This window comes from Oryzias melastigma, linkage group LG5 (assembly GCF_002922805.2).
Source record: "Oryzias melastigma strain HK-1 linkage group LG5, ASM292280v2, whole genome shotgun sequence".
Lineage (NCBI taxonomy): Eukaryota > Metazoa > Chordata > Actinopteri > Beloniformes > Adrianichthyidae > Oryzias > Oryzias melastigma.
In genome coordinates, this window is record NC_050516.1 from 14153445 (window position 1) to 14178418 (window position 24974).

At 39.3% G+C, this 24974-nt stretch overlaps 2 protein-coding genes across 2 annotated transcripts; both read right to left on the reverse strand.

The window, feature by feature from the left end:
- Positions 1-3419: 3419 nt before the first annotated feature.
- Positions 3420-6819, reverse strand: arfrp1 (ADP-ribosylation factor related protein 1). The gene is made up of 7 exons (XM_024270477.2): positions 6566-6819; positions 6131-6218; positions 5950-6032; positions 5758-5839; positions 5623-5693; positions 5363-5463; positions 3420-4081 (listed from the first exon to the last, which is right to left on the reverse strand). The coding sequence occupies exons 1-7, from the start codon at positions 6656-6658 to the stop codon at positions 3994-3996; spliced, it is 606 nt and encodes a 201-aa protein (XP_024126245.1). The 5' UTR covers positions 6659-6819; the 3' UTR covers positions 3420-3993.
- Positions 6820-13440: 6621 nt separating this feature from the next.
- On the reverse strand, positions 13441-16892 carry LOC112145322 (acidic mammalian chitinase). Its single transcript, XM_024270475.2, has 12 exons — positions 16828-16892; positions 16677-16735; positions 16503-16529; positions 16210-16414; positions 16045-16101; positions 15661-15826; positions 15449-15573; positions 15233-15356; positions 14963-15145; positions 14419-14535; positions 14199-14331; positions 13441-13928 (listed from the first exon to the last, which is right to left on the reverse strand). The coding sequence occupies exons 2-12, from the start codon at positions 16699-16701 to the stop codon at positions 13681-13683; spliced, it is 1410 nt and encodes a 469-aa protein (XP_024126243.1). The 5' UTR covers positions 16702-16735; positions 16828-16892; the 3' UTR covers positions 13441-13680.
- Positions 16893-24974: the final 8082 nt, after the last annotated feature.

The window sequence follows — 24974 nt, forward strand, 5'->3', positions numbered from 1 at the left end:
CGTTTTTTTTAAACTGAACATTTTAGAGTTTTTAATTTCAAAACTTTGACTTTTTTTCTCATTTTAGTACCAATTACAAAAATGGGTTGCTGTCCCTCAGAGAAAATTTCAAATTTAGAGAAATGCTGCGTTCATGTGGTGTTGTAACACTCAGAAGAATGACTGTCTGACTGGAAAAACACACATGAACATCAGAAAAACAATAAATGGATGTTGTTAATCTGTACACCACATGAGTGCAGATTAACTTTCTCCACCTAAACAAAGGTCAATGTATTTATAGTGTGCCATCTATGAGGAGATATCAGAATTACAGGAAAATAAAACATTAAAAAGGATTTTCAAAATAATTTATTCCAGTTTTTTCCGGATCAATTTGTTTATCAGATCGCATATAGCCTGCGGGCCATAGTATACTTGTCATACGCAAATATACTTAACAAAACAAACTTCAAGTGCACTACTTTTGCTAAGGGCTGCAATTATTAAAAAGAATTGGAGTTGTTTCAAATAAGAGGCAGCTTAAGGTCAGGCGTACTGGTGGATGTCATCTTTAGATCGGAGGAGGAAGAGGTTAACTCGAGGCCACAGTTGCACTTCTCTCACACAAACATAGAGATAAGATGCATGCGTGTACCAGCATAAAATGCATGCGTATGTGCACGAGTGCTCCTCTTACCAATCAGTACGATTACAGGCAAGGGCATAGACCGATGGTTAACACCCCAATCCAGGGTGAGAGGTTTATCAAACCAGACAACGTTTTGAAGCGGTGTGCATGCCCTGTTTCATGAAATGAAACTGAGTTAAAAATTTATGATAAATGCAACCTGTACTGGAAATAGCAACGAAGTGTGTGTCTGAGGGTGTGTCAGGGACACTGGCCCACAAATTTACAGCTATAAAATCCTACTAAGAAGGTTCATAACAAGTTTTTGTGGTGTGGCAATCTGACTTGGTTTGGTTCTGCCAAAAAAGTAAATATTTCAGATACACCCTTAGCAAATAGAGGTATGCTTGAAGTCTATTTATTGAGTATACTTATTTATTTATATTTATTTAACATTTATTTTACCAGGAGGATAAATTGAGAACAAAGTCTCATTTACAATGATGACTTGATAAGAGGGCTGCACGGTGGCGCAAGTGGTTAGCGCTCTCGCCTCACAGCGAGAAGGCCCCGGTTCAAATCCCGGCTGGGACCTTTCTGTGTGGAGTTTGCATGTTCTCCCCGTGCATGCGTGGGTTTTCACCGGGGACTCCGGCTTCCTCCCACCATCCAAAGACATGCTTCATAGGTTAATTGGTGACTCTAAATTGTCCCTAGGTGTGAATGTGTGAGTGACTGGGTGTGTGAATGAGGCCCTGCGACAGACTGGCGACCTGTCCAGGGTGTACCCCGCCTTCGCCCTTCAGTAACCGGGATAGGCTCCGGCACCCCCGCGACCCCGAAAGGGACGAAGCGGTCAAGAAAGTGGATGGATGGATGGATGGACTTGATAAGAAGGACCAGCATACTTATACTTGAGGATAAGGATAGCAAGTCTACTACAGACCATGTTGTGAAGGAACTGAATACGTCCTCCGACTATATTGGAACATTATACATTTACAATATATGGGTTTTATATAAAAAAGTAAACTTGTATAGATCAAGTACACTTGAAGTAGACTTTTTTGCTAGGGGCGCAGCAGCATAAATGTGCAAAGCTTGTGATAATAAGTCCATGATCACAGTTAAAATTGAGCCAAAGGTGTTAGCCAAAGCATTTAGTAGTATAAACCATAAAAATGCATAAATCAGAAGGAGAGTTTAAAGTATGTGTCCGTGCTGTGACCATACTTGCCTATTTGCATATAAGACATAAATAAATGTAGAACAGCAAAAATAAAATGAAAGAATAGATTTAGAAACACATGAATAGAATTATATTTTTTTCGTAAATATTGAAAAAAGTATTTTTAATTATTTTTTTCTCTCTATACAAGGATAGCACAACTTTTACTAGAGAAAACTTGTTCTTCTTGCTTCTTGTTTGTTCAGTTTCCACTTGCACTCTCAGTCATTGGAGGAAAGTCCTCAGACAAGGAACCAGTCTGACCACAGACAGAGGTTATGAGGGTGCTTCAGAAACACAATACTACAAGAAGCAAAGAAAGGGCATGGTCATGGGGAGACTTCAACTTGGCTTTTATTCTGCAGCCCAGTGGCAGCTGGTTCTGTCCTTGGGTCCACCTGAAGCTCAGTGGAATCAGAGTCTAGATACCTACCTGGTGGTGAGGCACGCCCCCTTCTGGTTAAACAAGCAATCTGAAATCTTTAACAGTAAAAGAACCATTTAGGCCAGTTTCTCACTGATCAAAACCTAGGAGGGCCGCAAAGTCTTATTTTACCCCTTTAGAAAAATGTGATTGTTGTTTGTATTCATTTTTTTAATAATAAATATGAACTATATTTATTTTTGGTATGAATAAAAACATAATTGTAAACATTTTTTTCTTACTTTTGACAGAAGCTCATTTCACTCCCTTTAAAAATAAAACACACTATGAGCTGAACAGGATCATTCCAGTGCAGCTGATGTACTGCTGCGAAGTTTTTAACTGTTGAAAAATATAGCATTTTGAATTGTTATAGTATGGCTCTCTTCTAGACAGCTGCTAACCATTATTGTGCAGGTAATTTGTGTTTTATAGATCAGATTTTAAGGAAGGGTCGAGCAAACAAGGCATCTGAATGGCATCAGAGATGTAAAAACCTTGACATGGTTTGTTTAATACCTAGATGTACCTCAACTATAAATTAGAAATGTAACTAATCTAATGTTAATTTACTTCCCCCCAGTTTGAAAGATTACTAAGGAAAAGTTAGTATGGAAGGGTGAAAATAGCCTTATGTGGCCCCAGAGCTGCAGGTTCCAGACCCCTGACCTAGACCTTTATTTCAGGAAACCAGCAACAAACTAAAAACTTAATAGGAACAACATCAGTTCTCAAACTTATTGTTTGCTGCTCTGAACCTTGGTTTCCTTGACTTCTTTGAAATGTGCTTATATCACAGTTATGCTTAGCCCACATGGAACAACACTTGTTCCTCCAGTTGCTATTGCTATTGCCATCAAAGACATTTATTCTGAGATGTACATTGTTGTCACCAAGTCTCAAGTGAAAAACAACATGTGCCTTAACTAGCACAAAGGTGAAGACCAGGGCCTCATTCTTGTTTTTCAACATGCTCTGTTCTGGCATGTTCTAATTGGCTCGACACGCCTCATCAGGTAATCAGCCACACATAAGGCAGGTACATGGAGGACATGCAGACACACCAGCCCCTGAGGCATGGAGTTGCCCATCCCTGATTTAGCATCAGATTTGTATTTTGTTGGAAAATCTAAATCTTTGGAGCAAAACTAGACAACCATTTATGAAACTATTCTTTATTTCAAAACAAACAATCCACAGACTTCATTTCTCTTCAAAACTTCACACATGGATCCAGCAGATGTGAAGTCCACAAGCTCCAATACTAAGACCTGCAGGTCTGCCTCAGAGAGACCTTTTCTGTGGCTTTCAAACACAGCTGGGGCTCAGGAGGCAGTCTGTATATCTGATAGTTTGAGATGTTTGGAGACAGAATCCTAAATTTTTTTCTGCCTGGAAGTTCATCAGAAGAGAGGGCCTGGTGCAGGAGAAGGAGCTTTGGTCATCAACAGGTAAAAAGGGGCTGGATCCTGGTCTTAAGGGTTAGAGGTTGTTGAGCGCAGGGATGAAGCCCGTGAGCAGACAGGTGTGGAAATGTAACAGCATATGTTCACAAGAAGCTCCTGTTCTCTGTGAGCTGCAGTCTGACTGTAGCTAGACTGAGTTTCTGAAACGGTAGGAGGTTCAGGGGCTCATCTCTGTTCACTCTGTCATGAAAAAAAGAGGAGTGAAACTACAGGGCCGCACGGGCAGAAGAATTCAGTCTGTCTGATCCAGAGAGGTTTCAGTGTCTTAGGTGATGTCCTTCTGCCGGGGGGGACGGTGGATATTCCTGACCACACACTTTACCATCCACTCGATGCCTTCATTCACTCCATCCCTGAAGAAGCAGAGGGTTCAGTCAAATTAAGGGTCTCAAAACACACTTTAGATCTGAACAAGTGAAGCTTTTTGCTGGCATGTGAGCAGCTCTACCTTTTGTGGACCATCAAGTTTTTCTCAAGAGGCTGAGAAAGTAGGAGGGATTATGAGGTACAATCCACAGATGGATCAGATCTTTAAGGGAGGGTCTATGTTGTTTCTAATGGTCCTCATCACACAGAGTGCTTCAGGGTATAATTCTTGGACCACTGATGTCTTTTCTTTGTGCATGCTCCTTCTGGGGTTAGATTATGCACACTACTTTGGTTTTTTATCTGTCACGGCTGTGGCCATATCAGCTATGGAGTTGAAACCCAGCTTTACACAGGTCTGTCAGCAAATCCCCATGAGCTCATAACTCCTGGACAGAGTTCAACTCCCTCACTTTAAAGCTACATTCACACCAGGCATGTTCAAGAATGCTTGTTTAGCGTGTTCTTGAACGCAGGTTTAGCATATATGCTTCAAAGTCCTTCAAAGTCCCTCTCCAGTCATGTTTGACGTATTCTCAATTTATTTGCCGTGGTCTTTTAATTATGATTGTGCCATTTTTAGCCAAAATAAAAAAAAAAAAAAAAAACAGTGTCGTTTTTAAAGAGTTTCTGCAGACCAGCAAGAGTTCATCAGAGAGTCGCCACAGGGTGTTGATGTTAAGCCTGTGCTAATTTCCCATGATCCCTTTGTTTACACCATTTCCGTCTAGCTTACAGCCCTTTACACCCCCAAATTACATTAGCTGTTCAACAACAATGGCGATCAAAATTGGAGCTATCCAGTTGTACAGTTTTGAGCCATTCATCTGCAAGTGGATGCATCAGAAAAGAGCGTAGCAGGAAGCCTGTGGCCTGACGATTGTAGTTTGTACGTAACAACTACAAGCTTTTTCAAACTGCATTTTTTATCTGTTATTGATTCACAATTATTTAAAGTAAATAAATAAATACTCAGAAATGTCATTTTATCTTGATTTTCTTGATATATGTACTTTCTTGTGAGAAAAATGCTTCAACACCATTTTCAATGGAGTGGCTCTATAAGCTGCCTTGCCCTTTTTCTAAAAAGGAAAGGTGTTTCACATTACCTTTGATAAAACTCATATCAGTTTAAATAGTGCAATTAGGAAATCTTTTAACGCTGTTTTAGTGTAAAAAGAGTGAACATAACAATTTGCTTGTCCTACTTAACTATGACAACATGGAAAATGACATCAGCACAGACACAGGTGAGACAGCAGTGTTACCCGGTGAGGGCGGTGCACGGCTGAACCAGGCAGTCTCTCTTTCCGATCTTTGGAGCGCAGTCGCTAAAAGCCGTCTTGATGTCTGGAACTGACAGGCAGTCCTGAAGAATAGACAGACGAGGCCAGAACCAGGAGTGTTATGTTCAGTTTTTGGGTCTTTCTAAAATAGTCCAAGTGGTGTTTAAAAGTTACCAGGTTTACAGAACTAAACCCGAGTAAGGATGACTAAAAGTGAACCTAGGAGATAAGACAAGCCTTACCGGAACATCCTGCTTGTTGGCAAGCACGAGGAGCGGGACACCTTCTAACGCCTCACTGCTGATCATTTTCTCTGTAGGAGAAACCGGGTCAGGTTGTGGTTCAGTCAGCTGGGTCATCCACACAATGCTACTTACCAAACGCCTCCTTGGATTCCGACAGACGCTCTTCGTCAGTGGAATCAATCACGTAGATAACTCCGTGGGACTCTGCATAGTACTGCACACACAGAACAGAAAGCCATTCAGCCTCAGGATGCAGCAGAACCACAGTATGAAGGGTTTCTAGTCTTGCAGAACCACAGAAACATGATCCAGTTAAAAACTTACTTTATCCCACAAAGACTGGAGCTCCTCCTGACCTCCCAGGTCCCAAAACATGAGCCGAGCTTTGCCCACATCGATTGTACCAACTACAATGAAGAAAACGGAGGGTGTCAGGGTCGAACCATTCTATACAAAGGTGGTTGTGTGGGAGGAAGGAGAACCAGAACCCAAAGGATCCACTTACTGTTCAGACCCACAGTAGTGGTGATCTTGTTTAGATTCATACCCTTATAGTTCTTACTAAACTTGGTTTTGGTTTGTTCCAGGAAGGTCTGTGGAGACAGAGAGTGTGAGGAGGCACGGAAGAGACGGGTCGTATGGTCAAGGTGGGTCTACGTCACACCCTTTTAGAAGATCTGCTTAAAGTTGCTTATTGTTCATAAACTCAACCCATTTCACCATGTTCTTTCTGACGCGTCTACGTCCAGAACCATACTGAACGGTTCTGTTGGACCACAGGTTCCTCGTGCAGGTTTCATAAAAGAAGACTGGCTGTTCTAGAACCGTGCAGGTACCGGTAAGTCTAGTGTCACACACTGAAACTAAACTAAAAATCATAGCACACTTTGCTTCCTTCTCAAACCGGACTGGGCTCGTTGACCCGGGAAGAAACACGAACCGTTTTCCCGGCGTTGTCCAGGCCCAGGATTAGGACACAGAACTCGTCCTTTTGGAACATGAATTTATACAACCCCGACAGCAGCGTGAACATCCTCGAGGCCGCGCGCGATGTCTGCTAGCCTAGCTTAAAATGGACGTCATTTAAAACAAGCTAACCATCTTAAAAAAAAAGAACCAAAACAAACGGGACGAGGCTTCTCCAACACGGATCCAAAACCTTCGTTTACACCGGAACTTCTACCGTGTCTACGTGGAACCAAAACACGCAAAGCATTGTGGGAGATGGAGTTCGGAATCCTCAGAGAACGATATGGTCATCTGGCTGCAAAGAAGGAACGTTTTCCCATAACTATAATTCCCAAAAAAATCAAATTTAATAACAAATGTTATTTCGATTGGGGTAATTGTCATGATTGATATGAAGTGTACCAACGTATTTATTAGACATTTATTATTTAACTATTCAGTCCATGTAAACTAAGATAACCTTATACTTGATAAAGAGTCAAAGGAACCCAGTCATTTTATTACCTCATAAGTATAATATTACCAACAGAATCAAGTACATTATTGAGTAAAAATATATACTCTCCACTTTTTCATTACGATCAGGAGGACGTTATAATATATAATTAACCTAATCATGATCATTGAGTGAATTATGACTATTACATATCTGTTACATTAGGTGTGATTTGAGTTTAGGTTTACTCAAATTATAAAATAATGTCTCATTTAATGTATAATCAAAAGTTAATAAGCATTGGGGTTTTTTTTACTTGAAAAAAATGTTGCACTTAATCTGATAAAACCTGGATTATAAAAACTATACAACAATATAAAATGAAATAACTTAGAAGGGATGGGAATATATGAATTTGCTTTTTCTCACTATGTTTCAAGCAAGAAATCAAGCTCTACTTGACCTTAGTCACTGGTAATAGTCACTCTAATGAATTAAATGTAACCTAAGTGTTTTCTTTGTTTGTTGTTTTAACAAATGCATTTCATTATTTCTGGCAAAATTAAAAACAAGCAAACAAACACACAAAAAACATATAGGCCTAATCAGAAATTAACAAAAACAATTCGACTATTTAAAGTTTTTAAATGTAATACTTGTAATTGAGCTGCACATAGGCGCACTGGCTACCTCTCTTGCCTCACAGCAAGAAGGAACACCCCTGGTTCGAGTCCCAGCTGGGGGACCCGAATCAGAATCCTCAACGGGGGATCTTTCTGTGTGGAGTTTGCATGTTCTCCCCGTGCATGCGTGGGTTTTCTCTGGGGACTCCGGCTTCCTCCTGCCATCCAAAAACCTGCTTCATTGGTTAACTGGTTACTGTAAATTGCCCCTAGGTGTGAATGTGAGTGTGTATGGGTGTGCGATTATGGCCCTGCAACTGACTGGTGACCTGTGCAGGGTGTATCCTGCCTTTGCCCCAAAAGTGCTCGTGCTCCGGCAGCCCCATGACCCCAGAAGGGATAAAAATGGGTTTAGAAAATGGATGGATTACTTCTAACAAACAAACCCCTGTTTTAAGTTTCTTGTTTTTATGTTAGTGTTTCATGTCCCATTGGTTATTCTGTTATAAGACATTGTCAAACTGTTCTTCAAATTTGTTTGAGGCAATATCTGTACATGCTTGTATGCTACATTAGATATTTGTACCTTACCTGTGCTTTTAATATTGTTCTGAAATGTGTTAATTAAAAAAAGAAAGATAAAATTGTTTCAAGAAATACCATGGTATGTAATTAAAATAAAGAAGAAGCTTTATTTACAAACAGCGAAAACAGTAACATTAAAACTGCATGACAAGTATTGGCATCCCAGTTTGAAAAACTTAAAATGCTTTAGCTTTCCTTTTTTTTCATCTCAAAAGATGGTTGATGTTTTCACTCAAAATAAATAACTAAACTCTTAAAGGGGCCACACCACGATTTTCTCAAACTATATCCATATATATGATTCAATTCAATTCAATTTTATTTATATAGCCCAAAATCACAAAGGAATTTGCCTCAGTGGGCTTCAAAATATGAACAATAGTTAAAAACTAAGACTAAATAAACTGGGATAAACTGGGATAAACTGGTTGTCCCTGCCCTTAGACCCTCCCTAATCATATAGTACCTTTGGAACACAAAAGAAACTTTTTTTTTTTTAATATGAGTTATTTTTCGTGAGTTTTTTCCTATCCGGAAGTAAAACGACTCGCTACCTGAAGCTCCGCCTGCCGCTATGTGTGGCTGCCACCCATTTCATGACGTCATCCTAGAGTCTTTCTTTCTTCGTTTCTTCCACGAATATAAACAGAATCCAAATGTCTTCAAAGATGGATGCACATAACACATATCTGTCTCTAGTAGCCCTGGCCATCAAAAAGGATCAAAATACCACTTTGGGGTTCTTTATAGAGAGGAATGAACAGTATAATGCACTTAAAACCTAAAAAAGTAGTATTTTCATGTTGTCCCCTCCTTAAACAAGTGTCCTGGGTCTCATTCTTTGATATGTTTCGACCATGCACATGCGCTTCCAGTCTTAGGGCAGACACTTTACCTCAAGGCCACCAAGCAAACCTAACTATCTATAGTTAAGTGAAAATTTCCTGAACACGTAACATCTTAAATGCTTACCAATTTATAAATCGCATGCACACTTAAATGAATCGCATCTGTGTTATGTTTGGATTTGTGGGTGATCATGTAAGAATATTGGCACCTTTGAAAACACATTAATTGTAGAACGTAAATGAAGAATTAGTGCTTGGTGCTGTTTACCTTTGGAGAGTTTTGAAGAGCATGAGAGTCACAAATGCAAAGTGAAATATGGAAAAAACTAAGTATTTTTCGAAAAGGGAAATAAAAAATAAAAATTGGCTCCAGCAAATATATCTTTTTGACATGAGAATACCATAAATATGGAAGACTATTTGTAAAAATCAAGTAAATGTAAAGAATTTAGCTTGTAGAACAAGACAAATACAGACAAGGTTAAGAAAAAAATATATTGTAATAAAACTATAATGAATAAGAAAGTTAAGAGGCCAGCAGGAGAGATATTGTGCAACAAGGAAAACCATTGGAACACTGGATTGTAGCTTTGGTGCTTTCTTTATCCCTGAGTGAGAAAATTGCGACATCGTAACTCAGAACATCAAAATGTGGCAAGAAAACAAATGTTGCTTGTGTTTTGTCTGCTTGAATAAAAAAAATGAAGCTGTTCTGTTTATACTGTATGAAACACAAAGCTGAGCCATTAGACTACCAGAAACACTCTCACATTTCTTGTTTCTGTCTATGATCCAGATGCTTTTGCAATTTACTGAAGTATTCTTGATCAAATGTTCCTCTATCTTATTTTTCTTATTTTTATTTTAGCTCTTGTACCTGACCTTCTCCGTAGATTTCCGTTACAGCAAGAATATAACTTTAAGTTTGATATGCTATCAACTTGAAGTATTCTCAAATAAGTGTCAGTATGATAAAATTTTGTAAAAACAACCAGGGAAAATGAGGAAACAGAAATGATTGAGAGTAAAACTGTGACCATCCTTCAGAGAACTAGGGCAGTTGAAAGGATCTTCCTCTCTGGCACATGTGCCCAGCTGGAATGGGTGGGAATTATTTATGTTGGAAATATATTTCTTCTATTTGGAAACCATCTGGAAAAACCATGCAGTTTCCACAGTTCCATGAAGTTTTAATGTACCATGGATCCAAACATCTGCTTTTAAAATGATAAATGCTGTACTGTAATTTCCGAATTTTAGGTTGCATTGGATTAGCTGGCTCAGCTTCAATGAATAATCTCATTTCAAACTTTTGTCATATATTGGGTGCACTGAACTCTAAGGCACATTAAGCGAGACAAGAGTCAGAAATAAATTCATCAGTCAGTCAGACATTATTAACTGCATTCACAGAAATTTGATAACCTGTTTAAGACTATGTGATAGCTGCACTAGCGTATTTACAACAACTTTTTTACAACACATAAAAATAAAACAGACCAATACAACTAAAACAAACGCTACTGCAACTTTGCTAACTCCCAAACTTGTCAGTAACAGATAAAAAGAAAATCACAGTCCCACACCACTACACCTGTTCACAATAATAACCAAGCTTATTTGCAACTCATAAAAAAAGAAAACTGATACCACAGAAAGAAACAATACTGTGACAATGCTAACTCGCTGACTTGTAAGTAACACGTTAAAAAAATGCAGTTCGACTCTGCTACACATTGGCCATGTTAGGGTTTTCACAATAATACCTTGTTTGCAACTTGTAAAAAAAAACTGTCTGACGTGTACCTCTCAAAATTGCCTCAACATTATTAAGCACAACCAGAATCAACTCATTTGGTGCTCTGGATTATGAGGTACACTGTCTTTAGTAAAACAAATCAAGACTTTTAAGTGCACGTTATAGTGCAGAAAATAGACTATATTTATATTGTGCTTTAGTAGCTTCATAGAGGGCCAAAGTGCTTTGCAGTCAGTCACGTTTACCAATGTGCACACATATTTACACACTGAAGGCAGCTCTACTGTCCAACACTCACAGCAGTCTATAACCATCAGGAGCAAGTAGGGTAAAGTGTCTTGATGGGGAGGCAAGGGTGGACAGGAACCAAACCTGCAATCTTCCAAATCCGATGCTGACCGCTCTACCTCTGCACCACGGCTTACCCTAAAGTTTGAATTTACGCTCCAATCAAATAGAACCAGTTACATTTTTTTTTATATATAAACTATTTGTCAAAATGTAAAAATTTTAATAATTGTTGCTTTGGCTCTTATTAGATTCAATATAATCAACATTATATTATAATATTTATTTAACATATATAATTTTATAAATATTCTCTATCCCATCTCTAGCTCACATCACAGCCAATCTGTTCTCAGGTTGGAGTAAAGGTGCTACAACATCAGGCCAAGCATTCAGTACTCAAGAACAGTACCATTGGTCACAACAGCCAAATATACTGCTCACAAAAATTAAAGGAACACTTTTTTGTATTGGTCCTGGCATGAATTAAATTAAACCTGTCTGATAATTTTCTGGTTGGTTAAGCAGCTGAGGGCCTCGTTAATCAATTTCAGCTGTATTGGTGTTCATGAATTAACAACAGGTGCACTTCAGTGGCAACAATTAGAAAACCATCAAAACAGGACTGGTGTTACAAGTGGAGGTCATTTCAAGTTTCTCCCTCTTGATCTTTTTTGGCTAGTTTTCCACTCGTGTTGATTTTGGCTTTATAATTATCTCTACTGGCAGTATGAGGCGATTCCTTAACCCTACAGAAGTTGCACAGGTTGTCCAACTTCTCCAGGATGGTATATCCACACGTGCTGCAGCAAGAAGATTTAATGTGTCTCCCAGCACAATCTCCAGAACATGGAGGAGATTTCAGGAGACTGGGGGTTATTCTCGGAGAGCTCAGAGAGCTGTAGAAGGTCCTCAACCCCTCAGCAGGACCGGTACCTGCTCCTTTGTGCAAGGCGGAACAGGCTGAGCACTGCTCGTGCCCTACAGAATGACCTCCAGAGGGCCACTGGTGTGAATGTTTCTACCCAAACAATCAGGAACAGACTTCATGAAGGTGGCCTGAGGGCCCGACGTCCTGTAGTGGGCCCTGTGCTCACTGCCCAGCACCGTGGCGCTCGACTGGCATTTGCTTAAGAACACCAGAATTGGCAAGTCCTCCATTGACGCCATGTACTTTTAACAGACGAGAGCAGGTTCACCCTGAGCACCTGTGATGGACGTGAAAGTGTCTGGAGAAGACAAGGAGAACGTTATGCTGCCTGCAACATGGTTCAACATGACAGGTTTGGTGGTGGGTCAGTGATGGTCTGGGGAGGCATATTCATGGAGGGAAGCACAGACCTCATACTGCCTAGGAAATGGTGCTCTGACTGCCATAAGGTATCCAGATGAAATCCTTTAACCCATTGTCAGACCCTACGCTGGTGCAGTAGGTCCTGGTTTCCTCCTAATGCACGACAATGTCCGGCCTCACATGGCAAGAGTATGCAGGCAGTACCTGGAGGATGAAGGAATTGAAGCAATTGAATGGCCTTCACAATTCCCTGACTTAAACCCAATAGAACATCTCTGGGACATTATGTTTGGGTCCACTAGGCACGGCCAGGTTGCTCCTCAGACTGTACAACAGCTCAGGGATGCCCTCACAAAGATCTGGGAGGAAATGCCACAAGACACCATCCGTCGTCTCATTAGGAGCATGCCGCCACGTTGTCAAGCATGCATACAAGTTTGTGGGGCCACACAAGATACTGAAAAGCATTTTGAGTTACAGAAATTAAGTTTTGGAAAAATGGACTAACCTGCCACATCTTCATTTCACTCTGATTTATGGTGTCTACACAATTGAGCCCTCTGTAGGCTGAAAACTTTTATTTCCATTAAAAGACTTGACATCCTTTTGTTCCTAAGACACTGCCCTGTCGTCATTTGTAAAGGTATCCAACTTCATATTGAGATCTGCTGTATCTAATGTGTTTCTTTAAAGTGCTCCTTTAATTTTTGTGAGCAGTGTAATTTGCACTTTGGGCCCAACTAGAATCTTATATGTATAGAATGATTTGCTGTGTTTAGGCTCTTAATTTAACTTTAATTTTGATTTGTTTGTAGTCTGAGATGTGGCTTAAGCAAGACGGTACTTTAAAAACCTGCACTTATCACTGGAGCCATGTTGATTGACAAGCTATGGAAAACCATGTAAAAACTTTCCTGACGTGAGCATGGGCCCATGGATGCCGGTATCTCTGACAGACAAATGAAACCATTCCACTCAACGTATTTGCGATTCATTTTATTTTTTCAAAAACATTCAAACACAGCTGTTTTTTGCAGAGAAGAAAAAGATCCACTAATACTTTTATCACCAGCCACAAAAACATGTTTGATTTCACATCTTAAGTAAAATGGAATATATATGTTTTATTTTTCAACTGTAATCTTTACAACACACTCCACAAAAATAAAAATTTTCTATAGGGCAATAGTGGGAGACGAATTTAGAAAAATGTTGCACACATAGCGGTCTGAGTGATACTGCCTTCTTCTCTCTCAAGGCCATCCACAGCACTTGCAGGAGTCATGATAGACGGATCCGGCCCCACACTGGGTTAGATGGGTGATTCCAGCAGAACACATGAAGAAGGTGGCATTATCATCGGGATTGGGGTACAGACCATCAGGTTTGCCATTGCAGAAGCCAGATCCAGGAGCGTGTGTGGTGGTAGTTGTTGTGGTGGCTGTGGTGGTGGTGCTGGCACCAGGTTTTGGAGTGGTTGTTGAAGGCAGTGGTGGGAGTTCTGCAGGGATTAGGGGTCATAATTTTAGTTGCAGAAACTCTTGCATATTTTCTTTTACTTAGCTCTAACACTGAGGCTTTGTTCTGTCTGAAAACAAAAGCTACGATGAGTGAGAATGGAACAAGAAATGGCCTCAACACTGATCCAAAGGACTTTTTTTTTTTTTAGAAACCATACAACATTTAAGAAAATAACACAACATTCAGCAAACTACCAGTGAAATCGATTCCCTTCTTAACCTTTGCAGACCAATGTTATTTCATGACTTACCAATGTTAAGAAGCTTGCGCAGATAAGACAGCAGTGGGTGGGGACCATCACCACAGAATTTGCCTGAAAAGTCATCTAAGTCAAGGGCCCACACAAAGGCTCCTCCAAAGCCCTGATCCTGCAGGTAACGCACCTGTAAAGGGGGAAATAAACAATGACTTGGGTAAGAACTTGTCAAAGCAGTCTCATACTCAGCATGGATTCAGGTAGCCACACCTACCTTGATGTCATAGCTCTCCTTGTTGTCAAATCCTACCCACTCATTGTTTTTGTAGGCATAAGGGACAAGCTGATCTGTGATCCAGTCCATTGTTGCTCCATTGAGGAAAGTGCAGATCTGAAACAAAGTAAAAGTATTTTTAACTGTTCAGCTCTCTTTTCCCCCCTTTCCAGGTCACAAAACCTAAACAACCTCTTCAATAAAATTATTCCTCTCTTGATTCTTACTGGTTTCTTCTGTTCAGAGGAAGTTATCATTTTCATAGTCGACCAGTTTCCTGCTTGTGGTTTATTTACCTTTTTAAAGTACTGAAACTATTTTTAGCACAGCCAACTCAGACTAGATATGGCTTTAAAATTTGTAAAAAGTTAAAAAGGCTTCTTAAACTAAGAGTACATTTCCTGAAATGGTTGAAATTTGGCTGAAATAGATGAAAAAGTACAATCAAGACTAAGAAAGCAATTTCTTAAAAAAAAAAAAAAAGAAGTAGACAAAACAACAATAGAAATTCATCATTAGAAAGCAATAACTGCGAACAAGTTACCTCATAGTAGGACCAGAACCCTGCTTCCCGGGTGTATGGTCCAGCTGATGCGGGTCCATTAGCTGGCGCTCCAACACCAGTGTTTGAGGATGTCAACCGGAAGGTACGACCATAAGATGCGAAGCCCATTCTCAGCTTCTCCAGTGGCGTGCCATTGTCTCTCCAGTACTTCATGGCATAGTCCTGTCACAAGTGATAGCAGAGTTGAGTAAAAGACTCAATGGTTCAATGTCGCCACATTCAGTTTACTTTCAGCACCAATTTTCTTACAATGTTGAAGTAGATAAGGTCTCCAGAGTCAAAGGATCCTCGATACAGGGGGCTGTTGTGTCCAGTGAACTGCTCCCAAGTTCCATGGAAGTCATAGGTCATCACATTGATGAAATCCAGGGCCCTAAAGAAGAGAGGACGCAAGAAAAGCATGGGGAAGGTTTAAAAACCCAGACACTTGGCTTTTAAAGTAATCTTTTACAGCCCTAGACCCACTTGGCAATTTCAGCAATCTCATATCCTCCATCGATGGTTCCTTTTCCAGCAGCGACGGCAGCTGTCAGCATAAGACGGGGTTTTCCGGTGGATACGGCCTCAGCTTCATATGCAGCAATAAGTTCCTACAACAGATAATGAGTTTAGTAAAATAAAAAAATAAAAAACAAACAAACAAGGAACTAGTGCTGGGAAGTGAGCTATGAACATACCTGACAGAGAAGAGTGAACCTCTGCTTGTCCTCAGGAGGGCTTCCACGAGCACCAGGGTACTCCCAGTCCAGATCCAGACCATCAAATCCATGAGTCCTCAGAAATCTAATGGTGGACTGGATGAATTTCTGTCGGTTTGCTGCTGTGGACACCATGATGGAAAACCTGCAGGAGAAAGGCTTTCAGAACTTCAGGAACTTCCAGGAATAACCTTAATCTACAGGTCCGGGTCTGAGATTGTCAGATTTGGTCTGAGATCTTGTATGTGGTCAAACCACTGATCTATCTGACTGGAACTTGAATCAGAACTGTTGGTCTTTGAAGACAGCAGTTTTAACTCAACAAGTCTTTAGATTTCTGTTTAGATTGGAGATCCTACTTACTGTCCAGAACCAAAGTTCCATCCACCAACAGCCAGCAGAGTCTTCAGGTGAGGATTTCTAGGAACAGAAAGGCCACGGTCACATGATGTCCCTCACAGCCCATAGAACCAGGTGAAACCAACTAAACCAGTTTGAGTTTTGGTGCAGACATAGGCTGTCTCTTACTTGTTCTTGAGCTCATTGAAGGCCTTGTAGAGTATGTCATCATTCCACTCATAGGTGACCAGCTCGTTGTTGTAGTTAATGATGGAGAAGGCATAGATGAGGGAGGTGCACAAGAAGGGGTCAACGTTATGTGGCATGAACTTGCCATCACCAGGTCTGTACTGTGACCAGTTGGTGAAGTAGCACTCCATCCGGCTGGCAGACCCTTTGAGGAGGCAAGGAAGATCAAAAAATTACTCATGCTGCAACACTGAACAGTCAGTGATTTGCAATAAAAATTTGTTAAAACTTACCCAGGTAGCATAACATCAGGCATAAGCCTAAAAGAAACAAACAAAAAATTGTTAATGTCATTCATTGTATGTAAATCAGCTCTCTTTTTACTAAATTTAAACATCTAAAGTTGATATTGAAACATAGACAAGCTATGCAGATGATGGAAACAACTCCTTTAATTAATCACATACCTGCAAGAATTGTGAGCTTGCTCATCTCAAGCTTTTTTTCCCCAACTTGACTGAATGAACTGGAAAAAGGCAAAAAAGGGGAAGCAGTCAACAACAGAAGAAAGCTGTGGTAGTAAAAGAAGAATAGCTCTGTCTGCTGTTCTGAACTCACCTCTGGACTTCAGATGAAAGAGTCAAAAGACAGCAGGTGGGATAGGACTTTTATACACTTGTGCAGGGGGAGGCAGGGGTCTAACAGCCTTTGACAAATTGGCACAAGGCATGTAATGATTATTAGGACTCTTGATAAGATTCTGAAGAGATGCATGTAGACAATTATTGACTTTTTGCTTGAACACGCAACACTGGGTAATTTAGTAATTTAGACAGTACACATATCTCTTATCATTACTTTCAACAACCAGGATGACCTTGGAGATTATCCAGTCTCTGCTGCCCTGACAACTAGTCAACAAGTTTCACTAAATATGACAAAAAAAACTTTCTGATGGGAACTTTGTCAGAAATTGGTAGTAACAAGTTACATTTACCTGAGTATATTCTTGTAAAAATTGTTTGCCTGGGAATTTTTACTCGACCACTATGGTCTGGGGTCATCTAGTTACTTTGATTCTTGTTTTTAAGGTTTTACCACTGCATTTAAGGATTCACAGTATCACCACAATATTGGTATTTGAGAGATAATGGCAGAAAAATACAGAAAAGTTTGCTTCCAATTAAACTCACCAACATAGTTCAGCTTTGACTGTTGAACCATGGTGAACACATGGCTGTGTGTTGGAGTTGGGTTGTTCTAAAAGTCTCAGACCTCCTGTCTGCTTTTTAGGCAACAGGTAGTTTGTTGATTGAAAAGCTGTCTTTTAACAGTAAAAATTCATTTCTAACATTAAAATAAAAAATTCTCGGATATCAATTACTTGCAATAATTCTAATTACATGCATTCCAATTTCATTGTGTACATTAGTGAAAACCTTGTTGCCAAAATGGTCTAAATGTCGAAGATTTTCCAGTTATTTCTGAATTTTATTCTAATGTTATAAAATGTTACAATTTGGCGAATGTTTTTGTAAACCTAATTCTAGTTTTAGACCAGGGGTGTCCAAACCTTTGTAAAGAAGACCAGATTTTGTGAGGTAGAAATGTGTGAGGGGCGACCATTGGGTCTGATATTATTTAACTATTTTAATAACATTACATTCATAGCAGTGGCATACTTTTCATTTCTTTCCATAGAGCACGAATACACCTAAATGCATTTTTATCTTAATTTTTGTCAAATTTTCACACCATTCAGTCCCAGTAAGCTTGTCGTAGATAGCTTGTCTCATCTGGTAGCTCCTCTTGCTATTGAACTCATTAAAGACAGCCACAGTGTCTTGGTCTATTTGCTGGACAGTTTTTGCATATTTATTTGTCCTGGAAACAGTGGCCCTCACAATCAACTCTCCTTCTAAATTTACAGGTGACATTTTAAAAATGAGCAAGAAAGTGTCACAAGATGATTGCAAATCTGTGTTGACACAGGTTTAAAATGGCTTAAAATTTAATTTAGCCAATCACAACAATAAATCGAACACGCAGATTTTAGAGAGAGTTGGGGGCCGCATATTAAGGATTTTGTGAAAGGTGCCTGCAGGCTGTTTGAAATTTGAATACGGGCCAGATTTGACCCATGGGCCAGACTTTGGACATGCCTGTTTTAGGCAATGACCAAATATGTTTATGCTGTTATTTAGTACTTAAGTAGTTTTTGACAGTAATATTTCTATTCTTACTTGGGAAAAATTTTTAGATAACTTAGATGACATTTTAGATAGTCTAAATCATATTTAGATACTATTACTAAAGTACATTTGGATACTCTCTTAGTCTCTGGTCTTCATCTTTCAGACCCACAGTCAATCATATCCAGGAGGGTAGAAAGGAAACAAGTGACTTGGCATGTTTGCAAAGTCAGAAGAAGGTCATGCGCACAGTTGACTCACTTGCTTTAATTCTGAAAGGAAAGGTGTTTTGCAACAACATTTAGTTTATTGATCTGTCCAGAAGCCGTTCCACAGCCTTTAGAGTTTGCTATCAAGAGAGCTCTGTGATGGCAGGCTAGGAACGCATCTTCATGGGAGGGATTCAAAGATTAACAGCCATAAAAACTTATCAGCTTGATAACAGCAGACACATGTACAGTTCCAGGCACAGGTCTGAGATTACCCCCCCACTCCCCCAACCCCAGTCCTCGTCTCAATTTTTTGTTGTTTTTCTTTTAAATGACTTTTCCTGTGGTATTTAAAACGATCCAAATCAACGGTTCTGAATTGCTTTTCTCCATTTATCAGTCATCTGAGTTTTTGACCCCTTTCATCCTTCATCAAAGGTGCAGTCTGCATTTAAAAGAAAGATGAATAGTGCATGAACCTTGAAGATGTTTCAGGTTTCAAAAAAATAAAACCCTTTTTTTGATCAAAATTCATTTTTTAAATTTTAGACAAAAGTAAAAGAATCCAGAATTAACAATGACTTTTGTACATGAATGTTTTATGGTTTGATAAGACAACAGATCTGTTTATAAAGCTCACCTGGACCTGTTTATCTACAATTATTGAGCCTTTAAACATTAAAAGTTATGTAATAGCTGTATGTTAATAGAAGCACCACAAAGAACATGAAACATTAAACAGACTGATAAAGGAAACACATCTCCATCACCTGTTATGAAACAAGCCACATTAATGCTTTCTTTTAGCCATGACTATTGTATCTCTGCCCTTTGGCCATGGAGGTACTCTGACCCTGGCACCGGTCACTGATAGGAACACCGATGAGGATAACATTCAGCTGCAGTGTAGTGAAATGCATATTAATCTTCAATCTCCATTATTTATGATTCGGCATAGTCATAAATAATGAAGGTAAAACATTAGGACAGAAAATCCCATCCTGAGCTATACTTCATAATAAGTTCTTAGATGTTAAGGAAGGTATGATGGGGATCCCTACCCAAGTGTGGTCATCCCTGGATCAAGAAAGTGGAGAGGGCTGTGTCCGGAAGGGCATTTGAAGTAAAATCCAATGCCAAATCAAATATGTGAATCACAGACAGCATAGCTATAGAATGCTAACAAAGGGATGGTCAACCAAAAAAAAAAAAAAAAAAACTCAAACGTAGCACATAACAGTTGAAAATTTACTACACTGATTAATGGGACAAAAAAATCTTTCTTTCTCTTTAGGGGATCAGGGTACCAAAAAACACAGAGGTTACAGAGGGCAATTGCAGATGGACCTTGAAGAAATAATTTCTTTTTATTTGATAGAATGGGGGCAACAGGCAAGAGGAGGCGACTTAGACTAAAGATTTAGTTCTGGAACTTAAAAGATTAAGATGATGAGCCTGATTGCACTGGAGGCTGGGGTGGGGGAACTGGAGAGGAAGAAGGAGTTAAGAGCTATGACAAGGCAAAGGAACCAGACAAACAGAACTTTGATGACTCACTGTTGCAACACCGACAGGAAGCAGCCACAAAGGCAAAGGAGGAATAAATAAGAGATCCTGACCGCTTATTGACAGGCAGCTGGTCTGGTGAGTAGAGACCATGACGTTAAAACAATCTTAAGAGACAGTAAGCATTATGCATATCTTTAAAAACTGGTAATGTTTTGCAGTTCATTGCACTGATGTCAATAATCCATAATTAATAACCCCCCCAACCCCAATTTAGTGCCAGTCAGGGTGAGACCACATAGCAGGTATCTAAGTAGGGTTTTCAAGGCCCCCCCATGAAAAAATCTTAAAAAATCCTGCAAAAAAAGTAATAAAGCTCACATCTGGTACTGTGTGACTTAGCTGGAGTTGGATGGTGGCAAAGCTCCTTTACAAACAAAGTCTGCTTAAAAAAATGGGAGGAAGGGGTTGATTGTTTTTCCCAAGGGGGTAATGACACTACATAGCCTGAGACTTGAACTCATGAACAACCACATGGCAGCCACTGTTTCACTAGGTTGTACTCTCCTTTTGTAACCTCTGCTGGTTAATGTAGCTTAACGGGCAAAACAGGATGAAGGATTTTTTTCTTTTTTCTTATTTTTTTTACTCTTTAAGCCTTAATACTCTTACTCCTTGTAGTCTGATCTATATTGGTTAGCTATGGTTTTTGGGACATCTAGGAGCGGATCATGTGCTGTGCCAAGTGTTAAGGACAGAATTTAATTTCTGTAGAAATCCTTTAACTTTGCATACATTTAGAGATGCGTTTCCAACCTGTCACCAGACTGCTGCACTATGGGCCTCTCACAAAGTAGTAGCATGACAGAATCTGATGTGTTGCTATCATGTCACCAAGGGAACAGGGAAATGCTGTGTTTGGTCCAGGAAAGAGGAAATTAACCTCTAAGTTTATGCAGTCTTGAAAAGGACTAGGATATCAACTTCATATACATGTCCCTAATATTACTTTGGCTTGAGATACTTGAAAGGGCTACTTTTCTTTTTTGCAATTTATTGAGCATATTTATCTGATTTTTTATAAATCCAACTAAATATGCACTTCATCAACTTTGAGCAGTAATTCAAATCTCTAATTTAGTAGATATGACTGGAGAATATTGTGACAGACCAGTGTTACACATATTGCCATCTTACAATACATGATAACAGATTCCGTTTTCTTATATTATCTTGCACTGCAAAGCCAGCAGATTCACAGACATTGAACTTTAATATGTGAAATAACAAATTGCTAGACAGGTGTTAAAAAAAAGATTGTCTAATTTAGTCGTGGCTGTCTGCAGTTTCAAAATATATATTTTTCAAATCTTAAAGATAAACTGATATTTGCTTTGCACAAAAATAGTATGTGAGCTAACATAGTTTTACATTTTTGGCAATGACTAAATATGTAAAAAGCACATTACTTCCATGGAACTTAAAGTCAAAATAAACCTTAATTTTTTAAGTTCATTGAATTCCGTCTGCAACCGTTCCTGACAAAATCCTATTAAAGACTGCAATGTTCATTGTTAAGCTGACAGTTTTTTTTCTTCAAAGCGTGATCATGAGATTTTTCCAGGACTTGACTTGTGATTTGTTTGATCCTAGCAAGGACTTGACTTGCTTGAAAATTAAATGTTAAGTCTTGAGACTTTATTGAGAAAATTAGTGACTTACTCCCATCTCTAGCAGTAGCACAAGACCTCTCCTGTCCTTTATTGTGTCTGAGATGACCCATTTTCTTGGCTCCTCTGCTCTAAAATGTATCACTATCTTTAATTCATTTACAGTTAAGTCACAGGTAGGATTCAGATCCACCACACGAGGTAAACAAATCCAGAGTCCAAATGTACAGGAGATAATATCCAAGAGATAGGTCATCATGGTCGGATTCACTCTTGCATGTGGTGGATGTCAAAGGTGTACTCGAGCACCAATGGATCTGTTCTAGCTCCTCAGCAGCAACTAAACCTTAACCTCTTCCGCAAAGAGCCTTTTCTTTTCAGCATCCATGAATTCAACTGTGGATGCACAGTTTTTAACTGGAATGAGAGACAGCCAACAGTCACTGAAACTGGGGCAAAAGTGTCAATAAAACCCAGAGGGTTGGTAAAACCAACTTTTTCAAGGAGAAGTTAAAAACAAAAAATCTGGACACATTTTTAATATGGAGAAGGATATGTTTATATAGAAATTTGTTTTTGTGCATAAAACTGGAAATTGTTCTGGAATGTCATGTGGTGTGGTGAATCTAGGCTGTCTTGTCTAGACGAGTCTGACGAGTCTTGGACCATTGCCTGAAGTCCCACCCTGATCATCTTTTGATCTATTTTAAAAGTGTTTCCAGTGGTCTTTTAATTATTATTATGCTGTTTTTAGCCAAAATAATAATTTTAAAAAAGTTGTTTTCTAGGACAGTGTCTGCAGAATGGCAGGAGTTCCTTAGTCTGCTCCCCTTCCCGTCATCTATCGGTTTACACTAATTCCCGCAATCTTACACCCCCTAACTCCTCCATCCCAACATTACTAGTTCAACAAAAATGGTAAACAATATTGGAGCTATCCAGCTGTATAGTTTTGAGCCAGATGGCAGCTCGGACGAGGAAAATGAAGACATAAAGTACATGGATCTATCTAGTCTCTTTCTACTTGGTGTACACTTTTTCATGGGACTGGGGTTGCCATGAATCAAACCACCAACCCAACAGTTGGGAGACAACTGCTTTACCTCAGAGCGACAGCTTTGTGTTGTTTTTATATATAAATATTTATATATATATATACACACATTAGGTGCCTGTTAACGCCCATGTTGTTTCAAGGCCCTAAAATTAAGGCAGAAATAATTACAATTATTGGGATCCATCATTGCAATCCAATCTAGTCCAACTTCATTCAATAAGGTCAGATTGTCTCAATAATTGTCTGAATAACTGTATTTGTGTGCATTTGTCACTACTTCTCATTAAAATAAGACTTTCTTAAAGATCTGTGAGCTGAATTGTACAATGAACAGAGAGATAACTGGATGAGGATGTGGACAGTATTTTGTAAACATTACAACACTTCCGATGATACACTAAAGCAAAAACTGGGCCATGCATTGTGCTGGCCTACAGACCCAATGAAGTGTCCATGTACATGATAGGATGTAACAGTGGGATGTGGCCTGTTTGAGACTGTCAGACGAGTTGATGAAACCTGTTATCAGTTCATCTCTAGTCTTATCACCACGGCTCCACAAACAAAATGTGTCTTGTAAAAGTTTATCTGAAGTTAAATGGTGGTGGAGAGAGGTACAGCTCCCTCTTATCGTATGCAATAAATGTATAAATGCAGGACATGTGTACAGTAATTTTTCTTGATTGATGTTTTGAATACTTGGATGTCAAGTTCCTCTATTGGAATTTAAAGCACATGTTTTAGGGTCTGTCTTTTGGTAAGATATCTGAGGTCTTCCCTTGAAATCATCAAAGCTTTAAAAGCTTTTTTATCTATGTTCCTGAACATTCCGTTATCAACAGAAATGGGTGATAACATAATTTTTTTTTTTTATCTTGCTGCAGATACAGTTCTACTGTTTAGAAGGCAGAAGCCGCAGTTAATGCATGGTCTACATACAGTACAGTGACACAGTAAACTGTCCCAGTGGAAGGTGAAGGGGTTGGAGTGGGTGAGGAGAGGCAAAAGGAGCAAACTTCAGTATGTTTTTCATCACCGCGCAACGGATGGACTGATGATATCATGTGTTGTGTTGGCAGATAACGTATCAGTCATTCACGTCCAACAAGAACTCACAACCAGGTAAAACACTCATTCAAAAAAACACACACAATTTGCTTAAATACATTAATGAGTGTGAAATTAATTTATGAAGGAATTAACAATCTAAGAAATTAAATATAATTGGGCGGTTTCAAATTTGGCAGCTCTCCTTGAAGTTTTAGTAAATTCCATCCATTCATCCATTTTCTTAACCTGCTATTGTACTATACCCTTTTGGAAGTCTCGGCTACCTTACACCCAGGACAGGCCGCCAGTCTGTTACAATGCACACAAGCACAACCACACATGCTCACACGTGTACACCTAGGGACACTTTAGAGTTTGCAATCAACCAATGAAGCATGTGTTTGGACTGTGGGAGGACGCCCAGGGAAAACATGCAACTACCCACAGCTGGGATTTAAACGAGGGACTTCTGACTGTGAGGTGAGAGCGCTAACCCCTGCACTTCTGTGCAGCCCGTTTGAGTAGAATGCTTCAGTAAATAAATGTGTTTCAGGAACAAACCAAATCTATTTTCCTAAATAATTGTATTTTCCAGTTACATGTGGACGTAGTCCATTGTTCTGTTCTTGATATTGGCAGTATAAATGCAAATAGATTTTTTCAAAAAGCATTCCATGTTTGTCCATAATTTAGTACTTTTATCTGTGCATGTGTAAAAAAAAAATGAAGGGAACTGAAAGTCTTGCAACACATGGAATCCAGCTTTATGCTTTTAAGTAAACCCCCGATTTCTTCCCAAAAAGCAGAAATGCTTGGTCTAGTTTACAGACATAATAATTTCAACATTTGCAAAGCTAAAGCTATAAATGTCAGCAAGGTGATGATGAAAAGAATAGATCCTCAAAAGTTTTAAACAACTGAATGGTTTAAAAATATTTAATAATTTAATGAAGAGCAGCGTGTGGACTGGAATTTGGAATTTTGTATTCAAAACAATTTATACACATCTGGCTACTGATGTCTCTAGTTTTGTATGCACGTAAACAGGCTCAATGACTGTGTGTGGGATTAGGTTGGGTGG